This window comes from Coregonus clupeaformis, chromosome 34 (genome assembly GCF_020615455.1).
Source record: "Coregonus clupeaformis isolate EN_2021a chromosome 34, ASM2061545v1, whole genome shotgun sequence".
NCBI classification, from domain to species: Eukaryota; Metazoa; Chordata; class Actinopteri; order Salmoniformes; family Salmonidae; genus Coregonus; species Coregonus clupeaformis.
This window is the reverse complement of record NC_059225.1, coordinates 34,529,590-34,554,618: the sequence shown is the minus strand read 5'-3', so window position 1 is coordinate 34,554,618 and position 25,029 is coordinate 34,529,590. Positions and strand designations below refer to the sequence as shown.

Genomic DNA, 25,029 nt, shown 5'->3' with positions numbered 1-25,029 from the left:
GCCTCTGTGCTAGTGATGGCTGTTTAACAGTCTGATGGCCTTGAGATAGAAGCTGTTTTTCAGTCTCCCGGTCCCAGCTTTGATGCAACTGTACTGACCTCGCCTTCTGGATGATAGCGGGGTGAACATGCAGTGGCTTGGGTGGTAGTTGTCCTTGATTATCTTTTTGGCCTTCCTGTGACATCAGGTGCTGTAGGTGTCCTGGAGGGCAGGTAGTTTGCCCCCGGTGATGCATTGTGCAGATCGCAACACCATCTGGAGAGCCCTGCGGTTGTGGGCGGTGCAGTTGCCGTACCAGGCGGTGATACAGCCCGACAGGATGCTCTCAATTGTGCATCTGTAAAAGTTTGTGAGGGTTTTAGGTGACAGGCCAAATTTCTTCAGCCTCCTAAGGTTGAAGAGACGCTGTTGCGCCTTCTTCTCCACACTGTCTGTGTGGGTGGACCATTTCAGTTTGTCAGTGATATGTACGCAGAGGAACTTCAAACTTTCCACCTTCTCCACTGCTGTCCCATCGATGTGGATAGGGGGGTACTCCCTCTTCTGTTTCCTGAAGTCCACGATCATCTCCTTTGTTTTTTTTACGTTGAGTGAGAGGTTATATTCCTGGCACCACACTCCGAGAGCCCTCACTTCCTCCCTGTAGGCTGTCTCATCGTTGTTGGTAATCAAGCCTACTACTGTTGTGTCGTCTGCAAACTTGATGATTGAGTTGGAGGCGTGCATGGCTATGCAGTCATGAGTGAACAGGGAGTACAGGAGGGGGCTGAGCACACACCCTTGTGGGGCCCCAGTGTTGAGGATCAGCGAAGTGGAGATGTTGTTTCCTACCTTCACCACCTGGGGGCGGCCCGTTAGAAAGTCCAGGACCCAATTGCACAGGGCGGGGCTGAGACCCAGGGCCTCAAGCTTGATGATGAGCTTGGAGGGTACTATGGTGTTGAATGCTGTGCTATAGTCAATGAACAGCATTCTTACATAGGTATTCCTCTTGTCCAGATGGGATAAGGCAGTGTGCAGTGTGATGGCGATTGCATCATCTGTGGACCTATTGGGGCGGTAAGCAAATTGCAGTGGGTCTAGGGTGACGGGTAAGTTGGAGGTGATATGATCCTTGACTAGTCTCTCAAAGCACTTCATGATGACAGAAGTGAGTGCTACGGGGCGGTAGTCATTTAGATCAGTTACCTTTGCATTCTTGGGTACAGGAACAATGGTGGCCGTCTTGAAGCATGTGGGGACAGCAGACTGGGATAGGGAGAGATTGAATATGTTCGTAAACACACCAGCCAGCTGGTCTGCGCATGCTCTGAGGACGCGGCTAGGAATGCCGTCTGGGCCGGCAGCCTTGCGAGGGTTAACACGTTTAAATGTCTTACTCACGTCGGCCACGAAGAAGGAGAGCCCACAGTCCTTGATAGCTGGCCGCGTCGGTGCCACTGTGTTATCCTCAAAGTGGGCAAAGAACTTGTTTAGCTTGTCTGGCAGCAAGACGTCGGTGTCCTTGACATGGCTGGTTTTCCTATTGTAGTCCGTGATTGTCTGTAAACCCTGCCACATACGTCTCGTGTCTGAGCCGTTGAATTGCGACTCCACTTTGTCTCGATATTGACGTTTTGCCTGTTTGATTGCCTTGCGGAGGGAACGACCACTCTGTTTGTATTCTGCCATATTCCCCATCACCTTGCCATGGTTAAATGTGGTGGTTCGTGCTTTCAGTTTTTCGCAAATGCTGTCATCTATCCACGGTTTCTGGTTAGGGTAGGTTTTAATACCCCTTAAGGGCCAGAGAGAGAGAGTTTCTGCATGCTACAGTTGAGTACTGCTGGAGGCCCCTACAGCCCAGTAGGTGAAAGCACTGGAGTTTTATTTCCAGTCCAGAGGTGGATGGATGCTGGATGGATCAGTGTGGTTCCTCCAGGCAGCCAGAAGGAGGCCAGGCTGGTTTGAGGTTGTTGGGTTGGGCTAGCTGAGGGAGCCTCCGCCCTGAGTAGTCAGCGGGCCACCCTAATCCTGTGCCTCAGGCCGCTGTGAGGAGTCCCTGCCAAAGCCTGTCGCCCCACTGCTGCAGGAAATTGCCTTCAGTGCAGAGGACCATGAGACGGCTGGCTCACTGGTGGAGGCCGCAGCTTACTGCATGATTGTGTGTGTGTGTGTGCATGTGTACAGGGCCACATTGATTTTCTGTTCATATCTCTGTATCTAATTGAAGGTGGTCACTCCTTTTGTGTGTTCCTTTCAGCCAGCGCTCCCCCTGAGGTCCCTTATCCCCCCATCAGACCCCTCTCTCATTAACCCCGGCTGTCCGAGAGAGAGAGAGAGAGAGAGAGAGAGAGAGAGAGAGAGAGAGAGAGAGAGAGAGAGAACCCAATTTTGATAAACTCCCTTATCTACTGGGTGAAAAACCACAGTGTGCCATCACAGCACCAAGATTTGTGACCTGTTGCCACAAGAAAAGGGCAACCAGTGAAGAACAAACACCATTGTAAATACAACCCATTATTATGTTTATTTATTTTCCCATTTGTACTATTTGCACATCGTTACAACACTGTATATATACATAACATGACATTTGAAATGTCTTTATTATTTTGGAAATTCTGAGTGTAATATTTACTGTTAATATTTATTGTTTATTTCACTTTTGTTTACTATCTACTTCACTTGCTTTGGCAATGTTAACATACGTTTCCCATGCCAATAAAAATTGAATTGAAATTTGAGAGAGAGAGAGAGAGAGAGAGAGAGAGAGAGAGAGAGAGAGAGAGAGAGAGAGAGAGAGAGAGAGAGAGAGAGAGAGAGAGAGAGAGAGAGAGAGAGGGGAGAGAGAGAGAGAGAGAGAGAGAGAGAGAGAGAGAGAGAGAGAGAGAGAGAGAGAGAGAACCCACCTTCCTGCTTTCTACCACAGGAACCACACTACACCTATACAGCCCACACTAGTACAGTCACAGTCAAAACTACTATTACCACAAGCAGACTACAAGTCTACAAACATTGTGCAAGTCTACAAGCATATTCAATCATAGCCCCAACCATAGACATCAATCAACAATATCTAGCAGATCTATAAACTTCTCACAAGACCATACTAGAGCTACCAGCCAGAAAGATATGTACAAGCAGGCACAAAATTATGAAATAAATTATGATTACACAGGAATATATTTCATATCACCAACAGATCTCCTCCCTTCTCTCTCTGATGCCATCCAGAGCTCCATCCCTCAGCAGTCTTGTCCTTTCAAATCAAATCAAATTGTATTTGTCACATGTGCCGAATACAACAGGTGTAGACCTTACCGTGAAATGCTTACTTACAAGCCCTTAACCAACAATGCAGTTTTAAGAAGAATAAGAGTTGAGAAAATATTTACTAAATAAACTAACATTTTAAAAAAAGTAACACAATAAAATAACAATAACAAGGCTATACAGTGAATTCGGTAAGTATTCAGACACCTTCCCTTTTTCCACATTTTGTTACGTTACAGCCTTATTCTAAAAATTATTTAAAAAAATATTTAAAAAAGTATCATCAATCTACACATACCCCATAAAGACAAAGTGAAAACAGGTTTTTAGAAATTTTTGCAAATTTAGAAAACATTTAAAACATAAATAACTTAATAACTGCTGTGAGCCTCAAAATTGAGCTAAAGTGCATCCTGTTTCCATTGATGGTGGCACTTAGGGTAACGGTTGGGGTTAGGGAATCAATTATTTGGTCCCCACAAGGATAGTAAAACAAACGTGTGTGTGCGTGTGTGAAGAGGGGGCAGGAGGACACAGTGGAGAAAATTGATTATGAGTCCCATCAAGTGATCAATGATTTCATTAATAAGACCAATCGCAAGGCTGTCATACCGCTGACAGGGTGCTGAGGGATAATCCGCTCCCCTCGCTCCATTTTCCCCAACGCCTGGAAAACCGTCCCCCCTCCTCTCCCTCCTTCTCCCCTCTTCCCTGGCCCTCCATTCCTCCAATATTTCCAGACACATGGAACGCCACGGAAAAGGGATGGGAGCAGAGGTGGGGGGTTTGTGATGATGGGGGTGAGGAGGTAGGGGGAGAGGGGGGCAATGAGTAAGGAACGGGGTGAGGGAGGGAGGGGAAGAAATGTGAAAATCCATTTTGAAACCCATTTTCAATTAGGGTCCACAAGCTGTTATCACAGGTGTCGCAGAATGGGGGCCCCGTAAGTGAAAATGTCTCCTATCCGTTTCTGAAATGAAACCTTATCTAGGCGGCACAAAAATGGCCGGGGACAGCGTATCTGTAAATTACTTTCCATCCCCGCTGTTAAGCGGGAACTTTATTTCTGTTAGATGACATCCCCCTTCTATTTACAATTGATCATTTAAATGGCTGCCTAAAAAGAAGGTGGCCCCTCACTTTTTCTCCTCTATCTTTCCCCTTCTCTCTATGTATCTCTCCTTCTCCTCTCTCTCTGAGGTTTTTTATGTTTTCAAAGCAGTCAACAGCTCCTTTTCTCTCCTAAACACTTTTGCCAGGCTCTCCGTTTGGGTTAGGGATTTCGCTGGTAACCTACTACACATAAGCAGAAAATTCCTTGCTCTTCAAGGCTTAACTTTTGGGCCTCTGAGACTCCAGCTCCTGCCCTTCCAAGCGTGACCGTTAAAGGGATACTTCAGGATTTTGGCAATGAAGCCCTTTATCTACTTCCCCAGAGTCAGATAAACTGATGGATACTATATTTATGTCTCTGTGTGCAGTTTGAAGGAAGTTGCTAAATAGTGTTAACCCAATTGCTAACTAGCGTTAGCGCAATGACTGGAAGTCTATGGTAACTGCTAGCATGCTAGTAGATATTATAGACTTCCAGTCATTGCGCTAACACTAGTTAGCGATGGCTCACGAAATTACATCTAACTTCCTTCATACTGGATGCAGAGACATAAAAATGGTATCCATGAGTTCCTCTGACTCTGGGGAAGTAGATAAAGGGCTTCATTGCCAAAATCCTGAAGTATCCCTTTAAAAGGTCTCAAGTCCTTCCTTCATAAACTATTAGGTTCACAGCAGAGGAGGCTGGTGGGAGGAGCTATAGGAGGACGGGCTCATTGTAATGGCAGGAATGGAATCAAATAGAACAGAGTCAAACACGTTGTTTTAATGTGTTTGATGTGTTTGGTACCATGCCATTGATTTACATTCCAGCCTTTACAATGATCCCATACTCCTATAGCTCCTCCCACCAGCCTCCTCTGGTCTACAGACACCCTGCTACTTTAGGGCATGCATTCCACTACAATTTCCTAAACTAGCTCGCTAACTCAAACCCTCCCATCTCGCAAAAGAAATAATCAAAAAATGTATCTCACATCTCTCACTTCCCTCTCCCTCACTCACTCTTTCCCTCTCTTCTAGCCCTCCCTCTCTCTCACTCCCCTTGTCCCTCTCTTTCCTCTCCTTTTTTTTTCACCCTCTCTCTCCTCAACCAATAAGCCGGGGCCTTTCCCTCCCTTCTTCCCTCCCTCCCTTATTTTTTTTATTTTTTTTATTAGCAAATTATCCCATGACGACAGGATTTATTCAGCCAAAGAGCAGGGAAGCAACAAAAGAATCAGGAGACTTTGTGGTCCACCTGCCTGGAGAATGATGAGGGTGGGGGGAGGTCTCTCCCTTGCCTCCCCCCTGCCTCCCCCTGCCCCTCCTAAAGAACACCAATCACAGCATTCTTGTGGCTCAGTCGGCCCTTTTGAGCTTTCAGGCCAGGGGAGCTGGCGAGGAGATGAATGGCGCACAGGATGAAGCCACCATTTAGCCAACCATGTGGGAATGCTAGCTAGCAAGCTCCCCCTCCAAGACTCCACATTACAAAGCCAAGCAAGCTCTCTCAACTCTGACAAAACTTACATAGAAGAAGAAGAGAGGAAGAGAGAGTGGAAGAGAGGAGTGCATGTCGGCAGAAAAGAGAGGGTAGTAGGATATAAAAAAGTGAGAGAAAATAGAGAGAGATAATAACAAAGGAGCAAAGAAACAAAGAAACCAGATAAAGGACAGAAAGGAAGAAACAAAAGAAACCAGATAAAGGACAGAAAGGAAGAAACAAAAGTTGTCCACTGTTCTGATTTGTATTGAGTTAGGGAACTCCTCAGGACATACAGCTCTGGAAAAAATTAAGAGACCACTGCAAAATGATCAGTTTCTCTGGTTTTACTATTTATAGGTATGTGTTTGGGTAAAAATAACATTTTTGTTTTATTCTATAAACTACTGACAACATTTCTCCCAAATTCCAAATAAAAATATTGTCATTTAGAGCATTTGTTTGCAGAAAATGAAAACTGGTCAAAATAACAAAAAAAGATGCAGTGTTGTTAGACCTCGAATAATGCAAAGAAAATAAGTTCATGTTCATTTTAAAACAACACAATACTAATGTTTTAACTTAGGAAGAGTTCAGAAATCAATATTTGGTGGAATAACCCTGATTTTCAATCACAGCTTTCATGCGTCTTGGCATGCTCTCCACCAGTCTTTCACATTGATGTTGGGTGACTTTATGCCACTCCTGGCGCAAAAATTCAAGCAGCTCGGCTTTGTTTGATGGCTTGTGACCATCCATCTTCCTCTTGATCACATTCCAGAAGTTTTCAATGGGGTTCTGGGCTGGCCATGACAGGGTCTTGATCTGGTGGTCCTCCATCCACACCTTGATCGACATGGCTGTGTGGCATGGCGCATTGTCCTGCTGGAAAAACCAATCCTCAAAGTTGGGGAACAATGTCAGAGCAAAAGGAAGCAAGTTTTCTTCCAGGCCAACCTTGTACGTGGCTTGATTCATGCGTCCTTCACAAAGACAAATCTGCCCGATTCCAGCCTTGCTGAAGCACCCCCAGATCATCACCGATCCTCCACCAAATTTCACAGTGGGTGCGAGACACTGTGGCTTGTAGGCCTCTCCAGGTCTCCGTCTAACCATTAGACGACCAGGTGTTGGGCAAAGCTGAAAATTGGACTCATCAGAGAAGATGACCTTACTCCAGTCCTCTACGGTCCAATCCTTATGGTATTTTGCAAACCTCAGCCTGGCTCTTCTTTGCTTCTCATTGATGAAGGGCTTTTTTCTAGCTTTGCACGACTTCAGCCCTGCCCCTAGAAGCCTGCTTCGAACCGTCCTCGCCGTGCACTTCACCCCAGCTGCCGTTTGCCATTCTTTTTGTAGGTCACTTGATGTCATCCTACGGTTGTTGAGTGACATTCGAATGAGTTGGCGGTCATCCCGGTCAGTAGAGAGTCGTTTTCGCCCTCTGCCAGTCTGTAGCTTTGTTGTTCCCAATGTCTGCTGCTTGAACTAGTTCTTATGAACCGCCGTCATTGAAATTTGAAGGATGGAAGTAACCTGACGCTCACTGTATCCCTCTGCCAGTAAAGCCAGAATTGAACCCTTCTTTTCCTCACTCAAAACTTTCCTTTTCAACTCTTTTGGCATGGTCAATAGTTATTTTTTGATTAATATTACATTTGAGGTACTATTAGCACTGTTTTTGCCATCCAGCTGGTCCTATTGCAAGAGGATAGTGATGACCACAGCAGTGGTTTTTATACTTTTCCTCGTTAAATAAGATTTGGTTCATGTGATCACCTAATCAGTACCTAATTCAGTAGAATGAGGTGTGCCTGTGTTGGAATTCAACAGACACTGGAATTGAATGGCTGTCATACATGTAGAGATGCTGATTTAAGAAACATTTGCAGTAGTTTCTTCATTTTTTCCAGAGCTGTATGTACACACACTGTTACATACTGCATGTGTAAACTAGACCAAGCCCTAGGGTTTTTACTGAATATAAGTACTGTATTTTTAACCATGATTACAAACCACAACTAATTTACTTGTGTTATCTATACATAATATAAAGAACCAAAACATTCTAATCTTTAGAAATAAAAAAGTTATATTTTTCCTCTTTGTTCTTTGTGTTCTGGAATTAGATTTGGGAGAGTGGTTAGTAATGTCATGAAGTCAATTTCGTCACAAAAAACATTGCCTCCATTTCAAATGAAAATTGGAGTCATCTAATCAAATTATAACCTCCAGGACTTGCCAACATTTGAATCAATTAAGTCCCAAAAAAACGTGGTTTTCCCAAAAATTATTTCCACATGCTTTAATCACAAACAAAACCAAAACACTCAATCGTGTTGTAATTGTATTGCAACAGAAAACACTTCAGAGAGACTAAAGCTAAAACAGTCCATAAGTCTACCAATAACTGCCCCTCCTACTTATTTTTCACTTTTCGCTAGCTTTTACTTTTTCAGTTCTAATCGTAGCATGCTGTGGTGGAGGGGTGTCCTACAGGGTTTCCCCTGTGTGGGTTCAGGGGCCACTACTCTGCCGCATGACAGGGGAAATATTCGCCTGGGCCTTCCTGAGAAGAGCCAGCCACTGGGGTTCCACAGCTGCTCACAATTACCTTTTGTTTGTATGGGAAGGAGCGGGGACAGGGGGGGCTACAGGCGTTAAAGTTGACAGGGAGGTAAGGTTACACCTGATAAGATGTTATGAGTTCTGGGGCCACATGGGGAATGTGCTGTCATTAGAACCTGCACCAAAACATGTGTAAGCTATCTCTTTCTCTGTGGATAAGTATCATCCCTCATTCTTCCTATCTCTCCCTCTCTCTCTCTCTCTCGCTCTCCTGTGATCTTGGATAAGAATAGTATTTTTTGCCTTGTTTACCTACTCTTTAACCCCAGGTATGGCCCCTTGTGTAGGTTCAGATCATTGCGGGAGTAAGTTTCCAAGACAAGTAGGAGTAATTACCGGAGCATTACAAAGAAAAATCCACAATCACCAGAGCCAAATTACATCCATGCTTTTTCCACACCGTAAAACGTATTTTTCTCTTCCCCCTTAAATTAATAAAATAGTGTCAGCCATCTGGGAATGAGTAAGAGAGGGAGAGTGTTCCCAAGATGCATCGGGATGCATTCCCCCCTACACACCACCCCCACCCCCACCCCACTCAACTTCCTGCTATAACTCCCATATGGAGAGAGAGAGCGAGAGAGAGAAAGAGAGGAGAGAGAAAGAGAAAGATTAAAAGTGAGAGAGTGAGAGAGCGAATGAGAGAGTGAGACAGTGAGTGTGAGAGACAGAGAGAGACCCTCTCAGTCATTAACCCTCTCCTGGAGAGAGTCTCCTGCCGCGGACCTGGAACGATAACATTTGACATCCTACAAATAAGATGGAAACCCAGGGCCACAGAGTGCTTCCCTCTCTCTCTCTCTCTCCGCTGACACCCCTAAGTCTACTACACCCTCACCCCCCCCCCACACCCCTCTATCCACCTCAATCCATAACTCTTACAGCTCCAGCTAATGACCACAGCTGCAACTTAAGTCATGGTCATTTGTCCTCTAGGTTTGTTATGACTTTTATCTGGCAGTCCTAGTCACTCCTGGAGAAAAAGTTATTTTGTTATCTAATATTCTTCATTCTGCAGCTGTGTTGTGAGGGCCAAAAGACTGAACGATGAAAATCTTTTGTCATGTATTCAAGATGTTGCATATAAGATTGCTGTATATGAACTCAACCTTCTCCAAAAGGGCCTGCCCTTGTTTTCGACATTACACATGATTGAGTTTGATTGGTATGCACATTCAGAAATCATTTGTAAGTATATGATCCATTCACATCTTGCATTCCACTACAAACAGCATCCTAAATGAAGAAACACCAATATCTCAACATTATGACCAAACCATTCAACTCATTGTAACTCCCTGTTCGGGGTGAGAAAAGACAAGAAAGAGACAGGAGGAGCAGGTAAAAGGTGGAAACGATCCTTACCATTGGACGTAGTGCTGGAGGCCACAGCCTTCTCGCTGATGTCTGCACGCGTGGACGAGCCCTTGGTCGCCACGATGGTCTCCACCCTCTTCTTCTTCTCAGCTGCAGAACCGGCCTGGGACTGGGTTTCCATGGCGACTGCTCATTCCTCAGCACCTCATGGAGACAGGACACCTGGGGGGGTAGAGGAAAGGTGTACAAGAAAATGTCAACAAGAGCAGACCTATAGTAGAATGTCCCATTGCAGAGCTTTATTAGAGCAAACTGTCATGCTACAGACTTTCCTAACAATCTCTCCAGATACATTGGTCTCCCAGTGATGATGGTCCATGGAGTGTCTATCATAGTAAAACTCGAACACTTTTGTTTTGTTTAAAGCTTCAAGCAATTGTTAAACTGACCAATTCTTTAACAAGACAAAGCGTAATTAAGTGTAAAGACATCGTTGTTGAATTGCTCCAAAAGTTGATGTCACACTCTCTCAACAATAGAGATGCAACAGTATCCCACTGGGCAAAAACCGGTTGAATCAACGTTGTTTCCATGTCATCGCAACACAAAAAATCAATGTGATGACATTGAATCAATGTGGAAAACTAACTGGATTTGCAAAAAGTCAACAACTTAAAGGCATTCAATATTATTATTCAGTATTTTTCTCACCCAACTTTTAACCAAAATCCAATAACATGGTGACACAACCAAATGTCAATAAAAACTAGACGTTGAACTGACATCTGTGCCCAGTGGGATGTCTTCACCTCTTGAGAAACTAACTGTATTAAATTAAAAGCATGAAATCTAAAAGCCTTCAAGAAAACAATCCCATGGAACTGGCGCTTCATGTTTGCTGACCTCTGACCTCTATACCTTAAGGAAGTCCTCCCAGCCAATCCCCTTTTATCCCTGGCCACAAAGAGGGCCATGGGTCAATCCACCAGCTCCACTCTGTTTATTTTCACTCATAATTGTTATGTTTGATCTTACCACTGCCCTCTCAATGCACCCAACGGGCCTTATAGCATGAATCTTCCAACCGGGATTTCTGTAAAAACCTGGGAATCTTGATAATTTTGCAATCTTACAAATGGGACAGTTAGCTAACTTCTCATCTCACCCAATTTTGAACTATGACATAGTAAACTTCCAGTAATGTGGGGGAATTAAGTTCTATACATTTTATTTAAAAGTATATTAGTTAAAGAAGTTGCTGTTCAATAAGTTCAGGTTATATCTTAGAGTACACAGAAGTGAAGGTTGTGGATAGGTACGTACGGATAATTCCTCCTCTTCCAGAGAGAAAGAAGAAACATTCAGGGGATTCTACAGAGAGAGAAACATTCACAACCCCCAAAATTAAGGCTTGTCTGGGGTGCTTTTGGGAATATCATGGTGCCGGGCGATTTTTCCTTCTCTCAAAGAACAAACATTGTTTCGGTTAATGCGGTCTCTCCATTTTAAAGGGCAAATCTGGGTTTGGTACATCGATTTTGGGACTAGAATCTCAGATTGCCCCTTTAAGAGGTTCAGCCAACAGTCTATAGTAGCAAACCGTCTCAGCTCAGTTCAGAACCTCTATTTGGGTCATGTCATCCCTGAACCCTAGCCATGGAGACAGCAACCAAACATGCTAAACCACAATATAAAACATGGGATCATTTAAATCCACTGCAAGCCCTTCACTTAGACCCCGAGACACGCCATAATTCAAGGATAATTGCTGGAAATATTTAGTCTGTACAACATTTTTCATTCAAATAAAGAGTCCTAATTGCCTAACGATTCTGTTTAGTTGTCTTCCATCCCATAAACACTAGCAGGTTAGAAAGAGGGGGGTTGGTGAATAGGGCTGAAATACACAGGACTGATGTTGAATGTACAGGAGAAGGGGATGGGTGGTGTAGAGGGAGGGGAGGCAACTTCAGACAAACAAGGTGCGCTTTGTTTTGTTTTTTCCAACCCTCCATTCTAAGCCGACAACAACATCTGTAAACAATCGTGGATTGCCCCCCCCCCCAAAAAAAAACACAGCACAATTACTCCCTGACCAATCAAAACAGAATTAAACAAGAGCTCTTCCTCTAATCACTCCCACATGAATACATGTGTCCCATGTCACTCCAGACCTCATTTCTATCTTTCTACAACAGATCTCATCTCAAATCACTGGTATGCGTTTGATAAGATGAGTGTTTTAGTTTTGGGGTTCGTTTCAGGGCTTTTTTCCATTTTTTGGAGAACAACAAGAGTGAGTGTGTGTGTGTGTGTGTGTGTGTGTGTGTGCGTGCGTGTGTGCGTGAGCGTGAGAGAGACAGCAAGCCACTCACCCACTTTCAATGGCCTGCAACCATAGAAACTCAAACGTGAGGCACTCCTCGACTGACATTCTGTCTCTGGCATAGAGGAGATCAGACAAAAGAGTCAGGTTTTTTCTGCCCTCTTTTAAATTGCACCGTTCTGACGATTGAACTTCTTGCAAAAGACGAAGGGAAAAGAGAATAAACGAAAAGGGACAAACCTACACCCCTCGACCTGCCAATGCTTTTGCCGGTGTGTGTGTGCGTGCGTAAGCATGCGTGCGTGGGTGGGCTAACTTCCTTGTTTGAGCCTCTAAACCTCTCTACCTCCCCCCAGGTGAGTCAGTCTCTCAGAAAAATATAGAAAGTTAAGGTTGGAAGGAAGGAGGGATATTCAGATTCAGAAGGGAAATATATAGCAGGGGCATACACATTCCATTGCTAGAGCAAATATTCACACCCCTTTGTGTTACGAAGCATTCGGAGCGGTCCATGGTTTGAGACCAGCAATTAAAAGCATGACTTTTTCCCTCATAATCCCGCTGATCTGGATGCCACCGCTACACCCAATCCTGCAAGTGTTCCTCTCTGTCTGTCTCTCTGTCTCTTTCTCTCATTCTGTTTATCTTTTAACCTCTCTCTTTCCACTTCTTGGTTCCTTTTATCAGTGTCTTCACACTCAAGCAATGCAACTGATATCTGATTCTGAACTCCTGAGTTTTCTGGACACTTACAGTACATGGATTATCAGTAGGGCCCAGAGTTTTTCCTGACTATGTGTCCCACCTGACCAGGATAAACTCTGGGCCCTAGTTATAACCATTATCATTATATAGTAAGTCATAAGTATGTCATATTGTAAGTACGTACAGGACGTGCCATTTCTGGAGATTCCAATCTAGGCCAGGAAATGCTAATGCAATTTTTCTATCCGAAGATTTCTCTCAGGCACGTACACTGAGTGTACAAAACTTTAAGAACACCTTCTTAAGCGTTGCAGTTCTTGACACAAACCGGTGCGCCTGGCACCTACTACCATACCCCGTTCAAAGGCACTTAAATATTTTGTCTTGCCCATTCACCCTCTGAATGGCTCACATACACAATCCATGTCTCAATTGTCTCAAAGCTTAAAAATCCTTCTTGAACCTGTCTCCGCCCCTTCATCTACACTGATTGAAGTGGATTTAACAAGTGACATCAATAAGGGATCATAGCTTTCACCTGGTTTCACCTAGTCAGTCTATGTCATGGAAAGAGCAGGTGTCCTTAATGTGTTGTGTACTCAGTGTAAATATTATACAGTACTTTTGAAAGTCATGATCCTGTATGTTGTCATGTACTGTAGGGCATCTACCCTAAACCTTAGCTGTTAGAGAATACACACTAATCTACTTACATGTCATTAGAAAATCAAATATTCCGCCACGTTTGCATGAGATACCACAAAAATAACCAACATTTTACGGAGGCTGTATAATGTTCATTTTCGCTGTATAACAGAAGAGTTGGTCTTTGCATGCTCAGTAAGCACCTTACAAAAGAAGGCATTATGAACCACGCATCGGTTGCAGTCATTACCCAAAATAAATCTAAATTTCATATTAATGTTTATTCCTTAAAATGACTGTCCCATACTCAATTAGTGTAGGGAGAATGAAAGGGTGAATCTTTATTTGTGTGTCACCATAATCCTTTCCCACAGAAAGGGAGGCGATTAAACCGGTTTAAAATACCACTATTCAGACTGTTGGTAAGAAAAATAAACATTCTTATTTTATAAGCACATTAAGCAAATCAATTTAACATAAATTATATGCTTTGATGACAAAGGCTCTGAGACTAAAGTAATTTGCAAATGGTGCACATCAAAGTCAAACACCAAAATAAACTTTTGCCTTTGAGGGTCTTCACACTTACTAAACTTTTTGCAAAAAATACCCTCGGCTACACATGTACTGGAATGTAAACTTGGGAACTTATCACCTTTGGACCACTACCTCCAGAGGTAACGCACGACACTCGCCCGACAGTTGCCCCCCTCTAAGCAGGGCAGTGTAAACACAATTGTTCCATTGAGCCAACACTCTTACAGTATTTAAAAAAAAAATAGCATAGCAATGTTTTTGAAACAGCTGAAATGTACAGACATTTTCCTTAGTTTTAGACATGTTTTATTGAGTTTTTACCTGAAATTGTAGTAACAGTCTGTTACATTCTGAAATGGTCGCCATAGCTTTAAATCTCAACAGTGTATTTTTTTGCTTGCCTGCACTGTATGGAGGACCAAAGCTGCCATAATTAGAATTAAATGAATAAATACATGCACACATAAATAGATAAATAATTATTTAAATAATTCATCCCACTTTCTTTCATGTTATTAATTTATATTATTTATTTATTTATTTCTGTATTTCTTCCTCCAATATGATAATGAGGGGGTGTCAAGCAAACGTATGTGTGTGGTATCTTATACACCATTGGTTGATTAATGCCACGGTGCATTGATCGATTGCATTTGCCTGGGCTGCGTTCAGTATGACAGTACGTGTTCAAAGTTTAAAGGCCATGTTTCACATTAGCACCACCCAAACAATAATGTGTAGCACATATGGGCTCCCGAGTGGCGCAGCGGTCTAAGGCACTGCATCTCAATGCTTGAGGCGTCACTACAGACCCCCTGGTTCGATTCCAGGCTGTATCACAACCGGCAGTGATTGGGAGTCTCATAGGGCAGCGCACAATTGGCCTAGCGTCGTCCGGGTTTGGCCGGTGTAGGCCATCATTGTAAATAAGAATTTGTTCTTAACTGACTTGCCTAGTTAAATGAAAAAATATAGCTACTGTATGTATTAATATGTCACTTTTTGGGGGGAAATTGACAATAAAATCTATTATATGCTGCTGTGCACCATAAAAACATAAAAATAACAAATTAAACATTATCATTGCTTGACGTAGAAACTGGTGAACAGTTTTGGAACACTGAGCCATTGACTGCACCAGGTGGCTGTGTTACTAGTGGGTTGCCTTTGACACTAAGGCACCGGACTACAGCCATATAGTTTTGAACCTAGAAGAAGACCAAGAGACGGGAGTAGGCAAGGAGTCGTCGACCGGGATGGGCGAGAGGAATGTCCAGTTGTCCAGAAATGCATGGTAAGCTAATGTTACTGAGTATCAAGATAGCTAGCTTGGCTACAACTGATAAAGTCGAGTTGGCTAGCTAGCTGCGTTTTACAGCCAGACTCTCAGTTTTACACTTAGCTAGCTACCTAGATAATTAACTAAACTGCAATTATCATAAACCATTATCATCTAGCTACGGTAGCCAAATATCTGTCAGATATAAAGCAAGCAGGATCGGGGCATGTCAGAAGCAACGCATGTTGCCTATCTCACGCTAACTAGATCACGTATTAAGCAAAAGAGTGAACACTTAATTAATAAGCTAGCAGCTAGCTAACTACAGTCAAATAAGGAGGAGCTAGATAGAATAAGTCACCTATGTGAAGCCAGCCACAATACGGATTAGCCACAATCGTGGAATTTGCTGTTCGCCTTAGCAATTGTTAGTGAGATGAGACGTGATGCCATAAAATATGCATTATGTACCTTTCATCACCAAAGCCATGTTAGCATTTACTGCACATGCTGCTGAACAATTCAACCCTTTTGTTAGTGTCATTGATATTCGGAAATTCACATACAATATTCAGTTCATAACCATTGACTAATACCTATAGGGCAGGGGTAGGCAACCCTGGTCCTGGAGTGGTGCAGGCACTTCATGTTTTTGATTTAAGACCAGGTGTGTTGAATTTAGGCAATCACTGAACTGATCAATTAGCTCAGTTGGTCAGGGTTGCGTTTAGTTCATAAAAACGTAATAGTACGGTCAATGGAATGGAAACGGTGCTGTACTGAAAGACTAGTTGAAAAACAGGGAAGTGTTGGGTTGTGGGTTCAAAATGCACCGCTGCTCTTTAAATACTTTACTCATTGCTTCAAGCCACAACCTGGCACACCCACCGAACGGAGCAAACGTATCTCAAAGTCAGTTCAACAACGTACAACAATGTTTTGGGAAAACGTGGTGTTCAGTACAAACCGTTCTGCAACGTAGCAAACTTTCAAGAGAACTGAACGCACCCCTGGTGTGGTGCCTAGTTGAAACAAAATCCTGCAGTACCTGCGGCACTCCAGGAACAGGGTTGCCTAGGGTCCTGTGATGAAACGACTGCTGTGCAAGGTATTGGCCAACAGCTTTCTTCCAGGTCCCATATTCACAAAGAATCTCAGAGTAGGGATAGTAATCTAGGATAACCTCCCCCTTGTCAATGTAATTGTACTCAGTGTGAAGGCAAATTGTATCCTAAAATCAGTACTACTCCGAGATTCTTTGTGAATATTACATTTACATTTTAGTCATTTAGCAGACGCTCTTATCCAGAGCGACTTACAGTTAGTGAGTGCATACATTTTTCATACTGGCCCCCCGTGGGAATCGAACCCACAACCCTGCCGTTGCAAGCGCCATTCTCTACCAACTGAGCTACAGGAGGCTATATGTGCCCAATATGTGCCCTGCCCTGTCAGCATGCTGGCCTGTCAGCAATGCCACTCCCCCTGAAACGCAATAACAACAAAAACATGAATACAAATTAGCTTAGTCAGTCGGTAACTTAGCTAACTAGCTAATGAAACACTAATGTAAATGTGCACAAGCCCCCTAATCAGCCAAATTATATGAAAACAACATTTCGCAGTAAAATTAGGAGGGGCATTTTTCTTGCCAACTTTCAGTCATAAAAGCATCAATAAAAACAAAGTAGTTTGACAAAAACTGTTCAAATAGTAACTAGCTAGTCTTTGAAATATAGCTACCAATTATACAGTTGAAGTCGCAAGTTTACATACACCTTAGCCAAATACATTTAAACTCAGTTTTTCACAATTCCTGACATTTAATCCTAGTATGAATTCCCTGTCTTAGGTCAGTTAGGATCACCTCTTTATTTTAAGAATGTGAAATATCAGAATAATAGTAGAGAGAATAATTTATTTCAGGTTTTATTTATTTCATCACATTCCCAGTGGGTCAGAAGTTTACATACACTCAATTAGTATTTGGTAGCATTGCCTTTAAATTGTTTAACTTCCACAAGCTTCCCACAATATGTTGGGTAAATTTTGGCCCATTCTTCCTGACAGAGCTGGTGTAATTGAGTCAGGTTTGTAGGCCTCCTTGCTCGCACACGCTTTTTCAGTTCTGCCCACAAATTTTCTACAGGTTTGAGGTTTGGCTTTGTGATGGCCACTCCAATACCTTGACTTTGTTGTCCTTAAGCCATTTTGCCACAACTTTGGAAGTATGCTTGGGGTCATTGTCCATTTGGAAGACCCATTTGCGACCAAGCTTTAACTTCCTGACTGATGTCTTGAGATGTTGCTTCAATATATCCACATAATTGTCCTTCCTCATGATGCCATCTATTTTGTGAAGTGCACCAGTCCCTCCTGCAGCAAAGCACCCCCACAGCATGATGCTGCCACCCCCGTGCTTCACAGTTGGGATGGTGTTCTTCGACTTGCAAGCTACACCATTTTTCCTCTAAACATAATGATGGTCATTATGGCCAAACAGTTCTATTTTTGTTTAATCAGACCAGAGGACATTTCTCCAAAAAGTACGATCTTTGTCCCCATGTGCAGTTGCAAACCGTAGTCTAGCTTTTTTATGGCAGTTTTGGAGCAGTGGCTTCTTCCTTGCTTAGCGGCCTTTCAGGTTATGTCGATATAGGACTCGTTTTACTGTGGATATAGATACTTTTGTACCTGTTTCCTCCAGCATCTTCACAAGGTCCTTTGCTGTTGTTCTGGGATTGATTTGCATTTTTCGTACCAAAGTACATTTATCTTTAGGAGACCGAATGCGTCTCCTTCCTGAGCGGTATGACGGCTGCATGGTCCCATGGTGTTTATACTTGCGTACTATTGTTTGTACAGATGAACATGGTACCTTCAGGCGTTTGGAAATTGCTCCCAAGGATGAACCAGACTTGTGGAGGTCTACCATTTTTTTTCTGAGGTCTTGGCTGATTTCTTTTGATTTTCCCATGATGTCAAGCAAAGAGGCACTGAGTTTGAAGGTAGGCCTTGAAATACATCCACAGGTACACCTCCAATTGACTCAAATTATATATATATTTTTTTAAAGCAGTGTTTTTTTTTTACACCGTGTTAAACAACAAGCTAAAAAACATTGCCTTTGACAAATAATTATTGAAGGTATCGAAATAGTCAATCTATTGTTGTCGTGACACAGTAACACAATATGGAAACTTATATAAACAAAAATAATATTACGGATACAAATACTGAAGGTGTACTTCCAATTGCACCATTTAATCTAGAACGCACGCACGCACGCACGAACAAACACACACACACTGGGGAGATTTATCTATAAACTCTAAGTGTCTTCTTAGATTTGGTGACCCCCCTCCTTGCTGAAGGGATACTGTATTTGTGTTCATTTCATTAGGGGGTGGGGGGGGAGGGGAGTACTGGCAGCGCTGTAGCATTCATCATCATTACATTAGCGACCACCGAGAACCTTTATCTGACGCTTATCAACAGTGCAGAAACACACTACAGCACGAGGGGGGAGGGAGAGATAGAGGGGGAGAGGAGATTGAGGAATGAGAGAGGTTGCGAGGAAAAGTGGGATGAATAGAGAGAGGGTAGGAGGGATGAATGGAGAGAGGACGGGGAAAGATAAGGTGGAAAAAATGAGAAATAATTAGAAAAGAGAGGTGGCCAGAGAGGATAAAAGGAATATGAGAGAGGAGAAAAGGAATATGAGAGAGGAGAAAAGGAATATGAGAGAGGAGAAAAGGAATATGAGAGAGGAGAAAAGGAATATGAGAGAGGAGAAAAGGAATATGAGAGAGGAGAAAAGGAATATGAGAGAGGAGAAAAGGAATATGAGAGAGGAGAAAAGGAATATGAGAGAGGAGAAAAGGAATATGAGAGAGGAGAAAAGGAATATGAGAAAGGAGAAAAGGAATATGAGAAAGGAGAAAAGGTATATGAGAGAGGAGAAAAGGTAGCGCGCCATATCATTCCATCAATGGAGGAAAAGGTTTGATCTGGAAAGAGTGAGGAGATGTGTGCATGTGTGCATGTGTGTGTGTGTGTGTGTGTGTGTTTTTACCTGTGTGTGTGTGCACGCCTGTGCATGTGTGTGTGCTTGCACGCATATGTGTGCTTGCACCTTTTTATGCCAACAACATTAAGAGCTCAAGCACAGCTGGAATAACTAAAATACTGCAGGGTGAGAAGGTTTGCCGAGGGGGAAGGAGGAGGAGGAGGAGGAGGAGGAGGAGGAGGAGGAGGAGGAGGAGGAGTACAACATAACCTTTCTGCAAGTTTAGCTGAATCTAGCAATAAAACAGAATGCTCTGCATTGGCCCCCATGGTCCACATAAACCAACACAGTTGTGAAGTAGGCACGACAACGTCTCTTCCTCCTCAGGAGGCTGAAAAGATTTGGCATGGGCCCTCAGATCCTCAAAAAGTTCTACAGCTGCACCATTGAGAGCATCTTGACTGGCTGCATCACCGCTTGGTATGGCAACTGCTTGGCATCCGACTGGAAGGCGCTACAGAGGGTAGTGCGTACGGCCCAGTACATCACTGGGGCTGAGCTCCCTGCCATCCAGAACCTCTATACCAGGCGTTGTCAGAGGAAGGCCCTAAAAATTGTTAAAGACTCCAGCCACCCAAGTCATAGACCGGGGGGGGGGTTGAGTAGGGCCCATGGGCCGTATCCGGCACACCGGGCACTTCAATCCGGCCCGCGAGACATTTTTTTAAATGTATTAAATACTATTATATTTGACTTACGATTTTGGGCCTAAAATTACTAATTCCATGATATACAAACAACCTCCAATAGATGGCGGTGTAACTTGGCAGCACGCTCTGTATTTGGGCCTACAGTCAGATTCAGAATGCGCTGTCATATAGCCACTTCATTGCTTGACAACTTTTGACGTGAAAAATGAGCAAAACTTGTCAACTTTATACGGGCAAGGGGGCTTAACCATCGTCAGTTCATTCAGCTGCTCAATGACACAGAAGCAGAGCACCAGGACTTGTTGTACCATTCAAATGTGCGCTAGCTAAGCCTGGGAAAAGTATTTTGCCGTGTGTGGGAACTAAAAGGGGAGATAGGTATGTTCCTTGATATGGTTGGTAAAGCTGACGACTTCTCCGAGTTGAAAGACACAGACTGGCTGGGCGACTTTGCTTTTGGTGTGGACATATTGGGGCATCTGAACGATCTAAATGTGAAACTGCAGGGAAATTGTGTTTTTGTGCATGAACTGTATTCCAACGTGAAAGCATTCAAGGCCAAACTTATGTTGTTCTCCAGACAAATGAGCAGCCCATCTCTCGCTCATTTTCCGACACTGGCCGCACTGAACGAGCCCACATCACAGTGCCACACTGAGACATACAGTAGCACTTTGATCGACCTGCATGCTGAGTTTTCCCACCGCTTCTCAGGCTTCACCAAGATTGAGACTGAGCTGGAGCTTGTATCATGCCCCCTGTCTTTCGACAGTGAGAAAGCACCACCAGACACACAATTGGAGCTCATCGACATACAATGTGACAATGCTTTGAAGGAGAAGTACAAAACAGCAACAATAGACCAGTTCTATGGCTCACTGAATGAAACAAAGTTTCCAAACATTAAAAAGCACGCCCAAAGGATGCTTGTTTTATTCGGGTCCACATACAGTTGAAGTCGGAAGTTTACATACACCTTAGCCAAATACATTTAAACTCAGTTTTTCACAATTCCTGACATTTAATCCTAGTAAAACTTCCCTGTCTTAGGTCAGTTAGGATCACCACTTTATTTTAAGAATGTGAAATGTCAGAATAATGGTAGAGAGAATTATTTATTTCAGCTTTTATTTATTTCATCACATTCCCAGTGGGTCAGAAGTTAACATACACTCAATTAGTATTTGGTAACTTGGGTCAAACATTTTGGGTAGCCTTCCACAAGCTTCCCACAATAAGTTGGGTGAATTTTGGCCCATTCCTCCTGACAGAGCTGGTGTAACTGAGTCAGGCTTGTAGGCCTCCTTGCTCGCACACGCTTTTTCGGTTCTGCCCACACATTTTCTATAGGATTGAGGTTAGGGCTTTATGATGGCCACTCCAATACCTTGACTTTGTTGTCCTTAAGCCATTTTGTCACAACTTTGGAAGTATGCTTGGGGTCATTGTCCATTTGGAAGACCCATTTGCAACCAAGCTTTAACTTCCTGACGGATGTCTTGAGATGTTGCTTCAATATATCCACATAATTGTCCTTCCTCATGATGCCATCTATTTTGTGAAGTGCACCAGTCCCTCCTGCAGCAAAGCACCCCCACAGCATGATGCTGCCACCCCTGTGCTTCACGGTTGGGATGGTGTTCTTCGGCTTGCAAGCCACCCCCCTTTTCCTCCAAACATAACAATGGTCATTATGGCCAAACAGTTCTATTTTTGTTTCATCAGACCAGAGGACATTTCTCCAAAAAGTACGATCTTTGTCCCCATGTGCAGTTGCAAACCGTAGTCTGGCTTTTTTATGGTGGTTTTGGAGCAGTGGCTTCTTCCTTGCTGAGCAGCCTTTCAGGTTGTGTCGATATAGGACTAATTTTACTGTGGATATAGACACTTTTGTACCTGTTCCCACCAGCATCTTCACGAGGTCCTTTGCTGTTGTTCTGGGATTGAGTTACTTTGATTTTCACATGATGTCAGGCAAAGAGGCATTGAGTTTGAAGGTAGGCCTTGAAATACATCCACAGGTACACCTCCAATTGACTCAAATGATGTCAATTAGCCTATCAGAAGCTTCTAAAGCCATGACATCATTTTCTGGAATTTTTCAAGCTGTTTAAAGGCACAGTCAACTTAGCGTATGTAAACTTCTGACCCACTGGAATTGTGATACAGTGAATTATAAGTGAAATCATCTGTCTGTAAACAATTGTTGGAAAAATGACTTGTGTCATGCACAAAGTAGATGTCCTAACTGACTTGGCAAAACTATAGTTTGTTAACAAGAAATTTGTGGAGTGGTTGAAAAACGAGTTTTAATGACTCCAACCTAAGTGTATATAAACTTCCGACTTCAACTGTATGTGTGTGAACAAACATTCTCAGTCATGAATTACAACAAATCCCGTCACAGGTCAAATTTAACAAATTACCACTTGTCAGCTGTTCTGAGAATCTCTATATCAAAGATGACACCAGACTTTGATGCCCTTGCCAAGAGAGGTGACCAGACCCATTGTTCACATTAATACTCAAATAACCGTGACTGGGGTAGGCAAGGATTATGCTTTTTCATGGTGATGGTTATGCAGTGAGAATTATCCAGCAATGCACTTGGATACAGGTAATTGCTAATTAGTCAGATTTGGGCTGAGGTGATTGGATAACTGTAAATATGGCTCACAATGGAGATGAGAATTGTTCCTTAATATGCTTTCAGAATCAGACCATTCCAAATGAAACTGATGCTCTTTACATATGTTTCACTCAAATTTTTTAATCGTTTTTTTTACACATCTGCTGTTACATTTTCCATGTCTCCAGTCATATAATTTATATATTTTTTTAAGTTTGCATAAGTTTGATTGTACTTAACAAGGGTAGAGATGCAGGATCTGTGTCTGTGTGTTTGACTGTGTCTGTGATGTTATAAATTATATCAACTTTGTGAACACTTTGAAAAATGTGTTCACAAAAAACAAGGATAGAATTGTTCTGCAAGCATATGTACACCTACAGTACACTAGTAGTTGCTTGTCAATGTGAAAATGAATAAATGCTTCACATGTTTTGCTTGGCCCTTGAGCCAAAAGGTTTTCCCACCCCTGTCATAGACTGTTCTCTCTGCTACCGCACGGCAAGCGGTACCGATGCACCAAGTCTAGAACCAACAGGACCCTGAACAGCTTCTACCCTTAGCCATAAGACTGCTAAACAGTTAACCAAATAGCTACTCGGACTATCTGCATTGACCCTTCTTCCACTAACTTTTTTTGACTCATCACATATGCTGCTGCTACTCTGTTTATTATCTATCCTGATTGCCTAGTCACTTTTACCCCTACCTACATGTACATACTACCTCAATTACCTCATACCCCTGCACATCGATTCGGTACTGGTACCCTGTGTACAGAACCTTCAGAAAGTATTCACACCCCTTGACGTGTTCCACATTTTGTTGTGTTACAGCCTGAATTTAAAATTGATTACATTTAGATTTTGTGTCACTGGCCTACACACAATACCCCATAATGTCAAAGTGAATTATGTTTTTAGACATTTTTACAAATTCATTAAAATTGAAAAGCTGAATGTCTAAAGTCTAAAAGTATTCAAGCCCTTTGTTATGGCAAGCTTAAATAAGTTCAGGAGTAAAAAGTTGCTTAACAGGTCACTTAATAACTTGCATGGACTCCATCTGTGAGCAATAATAGTGTTAAACTGCACAAAATGTGGTAAAGAAATGAACTTTATGTCCTGAATACAAAGTGTTACGTTTGGGGCAACTCCAACACAACACTGAGTATCACTCTTCACATTTTAAAGCATGGTGGGGGCTGCATCATGTTATGGGTATGCTTGTGTAACAGTATTGCTTCCAACCCAACCCTCTCGTCACCTCAACCTGGGCTTGAACCAGGGACCCTCTGCACACATCGACAACAGTCACCCTCGAAGCATCGTTACCTATCGCTCCACAAAAGCCTTGCAGAGCAAGGAAACATCTACTTCAGGATTCAGAGCGAGTGAAGTCACCGATTGAAATGCCACTAGCACGCAAAGCTAGCTAGCTAGCATTTTCACACCGGTTACACTTGTCATCGCCAAGGATAAAAAATAAACGGAATAGAGCTAAGCACAGGCAAAATCCTAAAGGAAAACCTGGTTCAGTCTGCTTTCCAACAGACACTGGGAGACAAATTCACCTTTCAGTAGGACAATAACCTAAAACACAAGGCAAAATATACACTGGAGTTGCTTACCAAGACGACAGTTTTTTTTTTTTTTTTAGCAGACGCTCTTATCCAGAGCGACTTACAGTTAGTGAATAAAAAAAAAAAATTATACTGGCCCCCCGTGGGAATCGAACCCACAACCCTGGCGTTGCAAACGCCATGCTCTATCAACTGAGCTACATCCCTGCCGGCCATTCCCTCCCCTACCCTGGACGACGCTGGGCCAATTGTGCGCCGCCCATGAGTCTCCCAATCGCGGCCGGCTGCGACAGAGCCTGGATTCGAACCAGGATCTAGACAGTGAATGTTGCTGAGTGGCCTAGTTAAGGTTTTGACTTAAATCGGCTTGAAAATCTATGTCAAGACTTAAAAATGGCTGTCTAGCAATGATCAACAAACAACTTGACAGAGCTTGAATTGTTATTTTAAGAATAATGTGCAAATATTGTACAATCCAGGTGTGCAAAGCTCTTAGAGACTTACCCAGAAAGACTCACAGCTGTAATTGCTGCCAACGGTGGTTCTAACATGTATTGACTCAGACGTGTGAATAATTATGTAAATTAGATATTTCTGTATTTCCTTTTCAATACATTTGCAAAAATTTCTACAAACATATTTTCACTTTGTCATTATGGGGTATTGTGTGTAGATGGGTGAGAAGAAAAATCGATTTACTCCATTTGGAATTCAGGCTGTAACACAACAAAATGTGAAATAAGTCAAAGGGTATGAATACTTTATGAAGGCAAGTTATCATTACTCATTGCGTATTTATTCCTTGTGTTATTATTTTTATATTATTTTG

General features: G+C 42.8%; 1 protein-coding gene across 1 annotated transcript in view; it reads right to left on the bottom strand.

The window, feature by feature from the left end:
- The window catches only part of LOC121550056 (transcriptional activator GLI3), a 173,733-nt gene that overhangs the window by 133,763 nt on the left and 14,941 nt on the right, over nucleotides 1-25,029 (bottom strand). Inside the window, exon 2 of the mRNA XM_041862164.2 lies at nucleotides 9,827-10,000. Coding sequence (XP_041718098.2) covers nucleotides 9,827-9,959 — 133 coding nt within the window. The 5' untranslated portion in view covers nucleotides 9,960-10,000. The remainder of the gene's footprint in view (nucleotides 1-9,826; nucleotides 10,001-25,029) is intronic.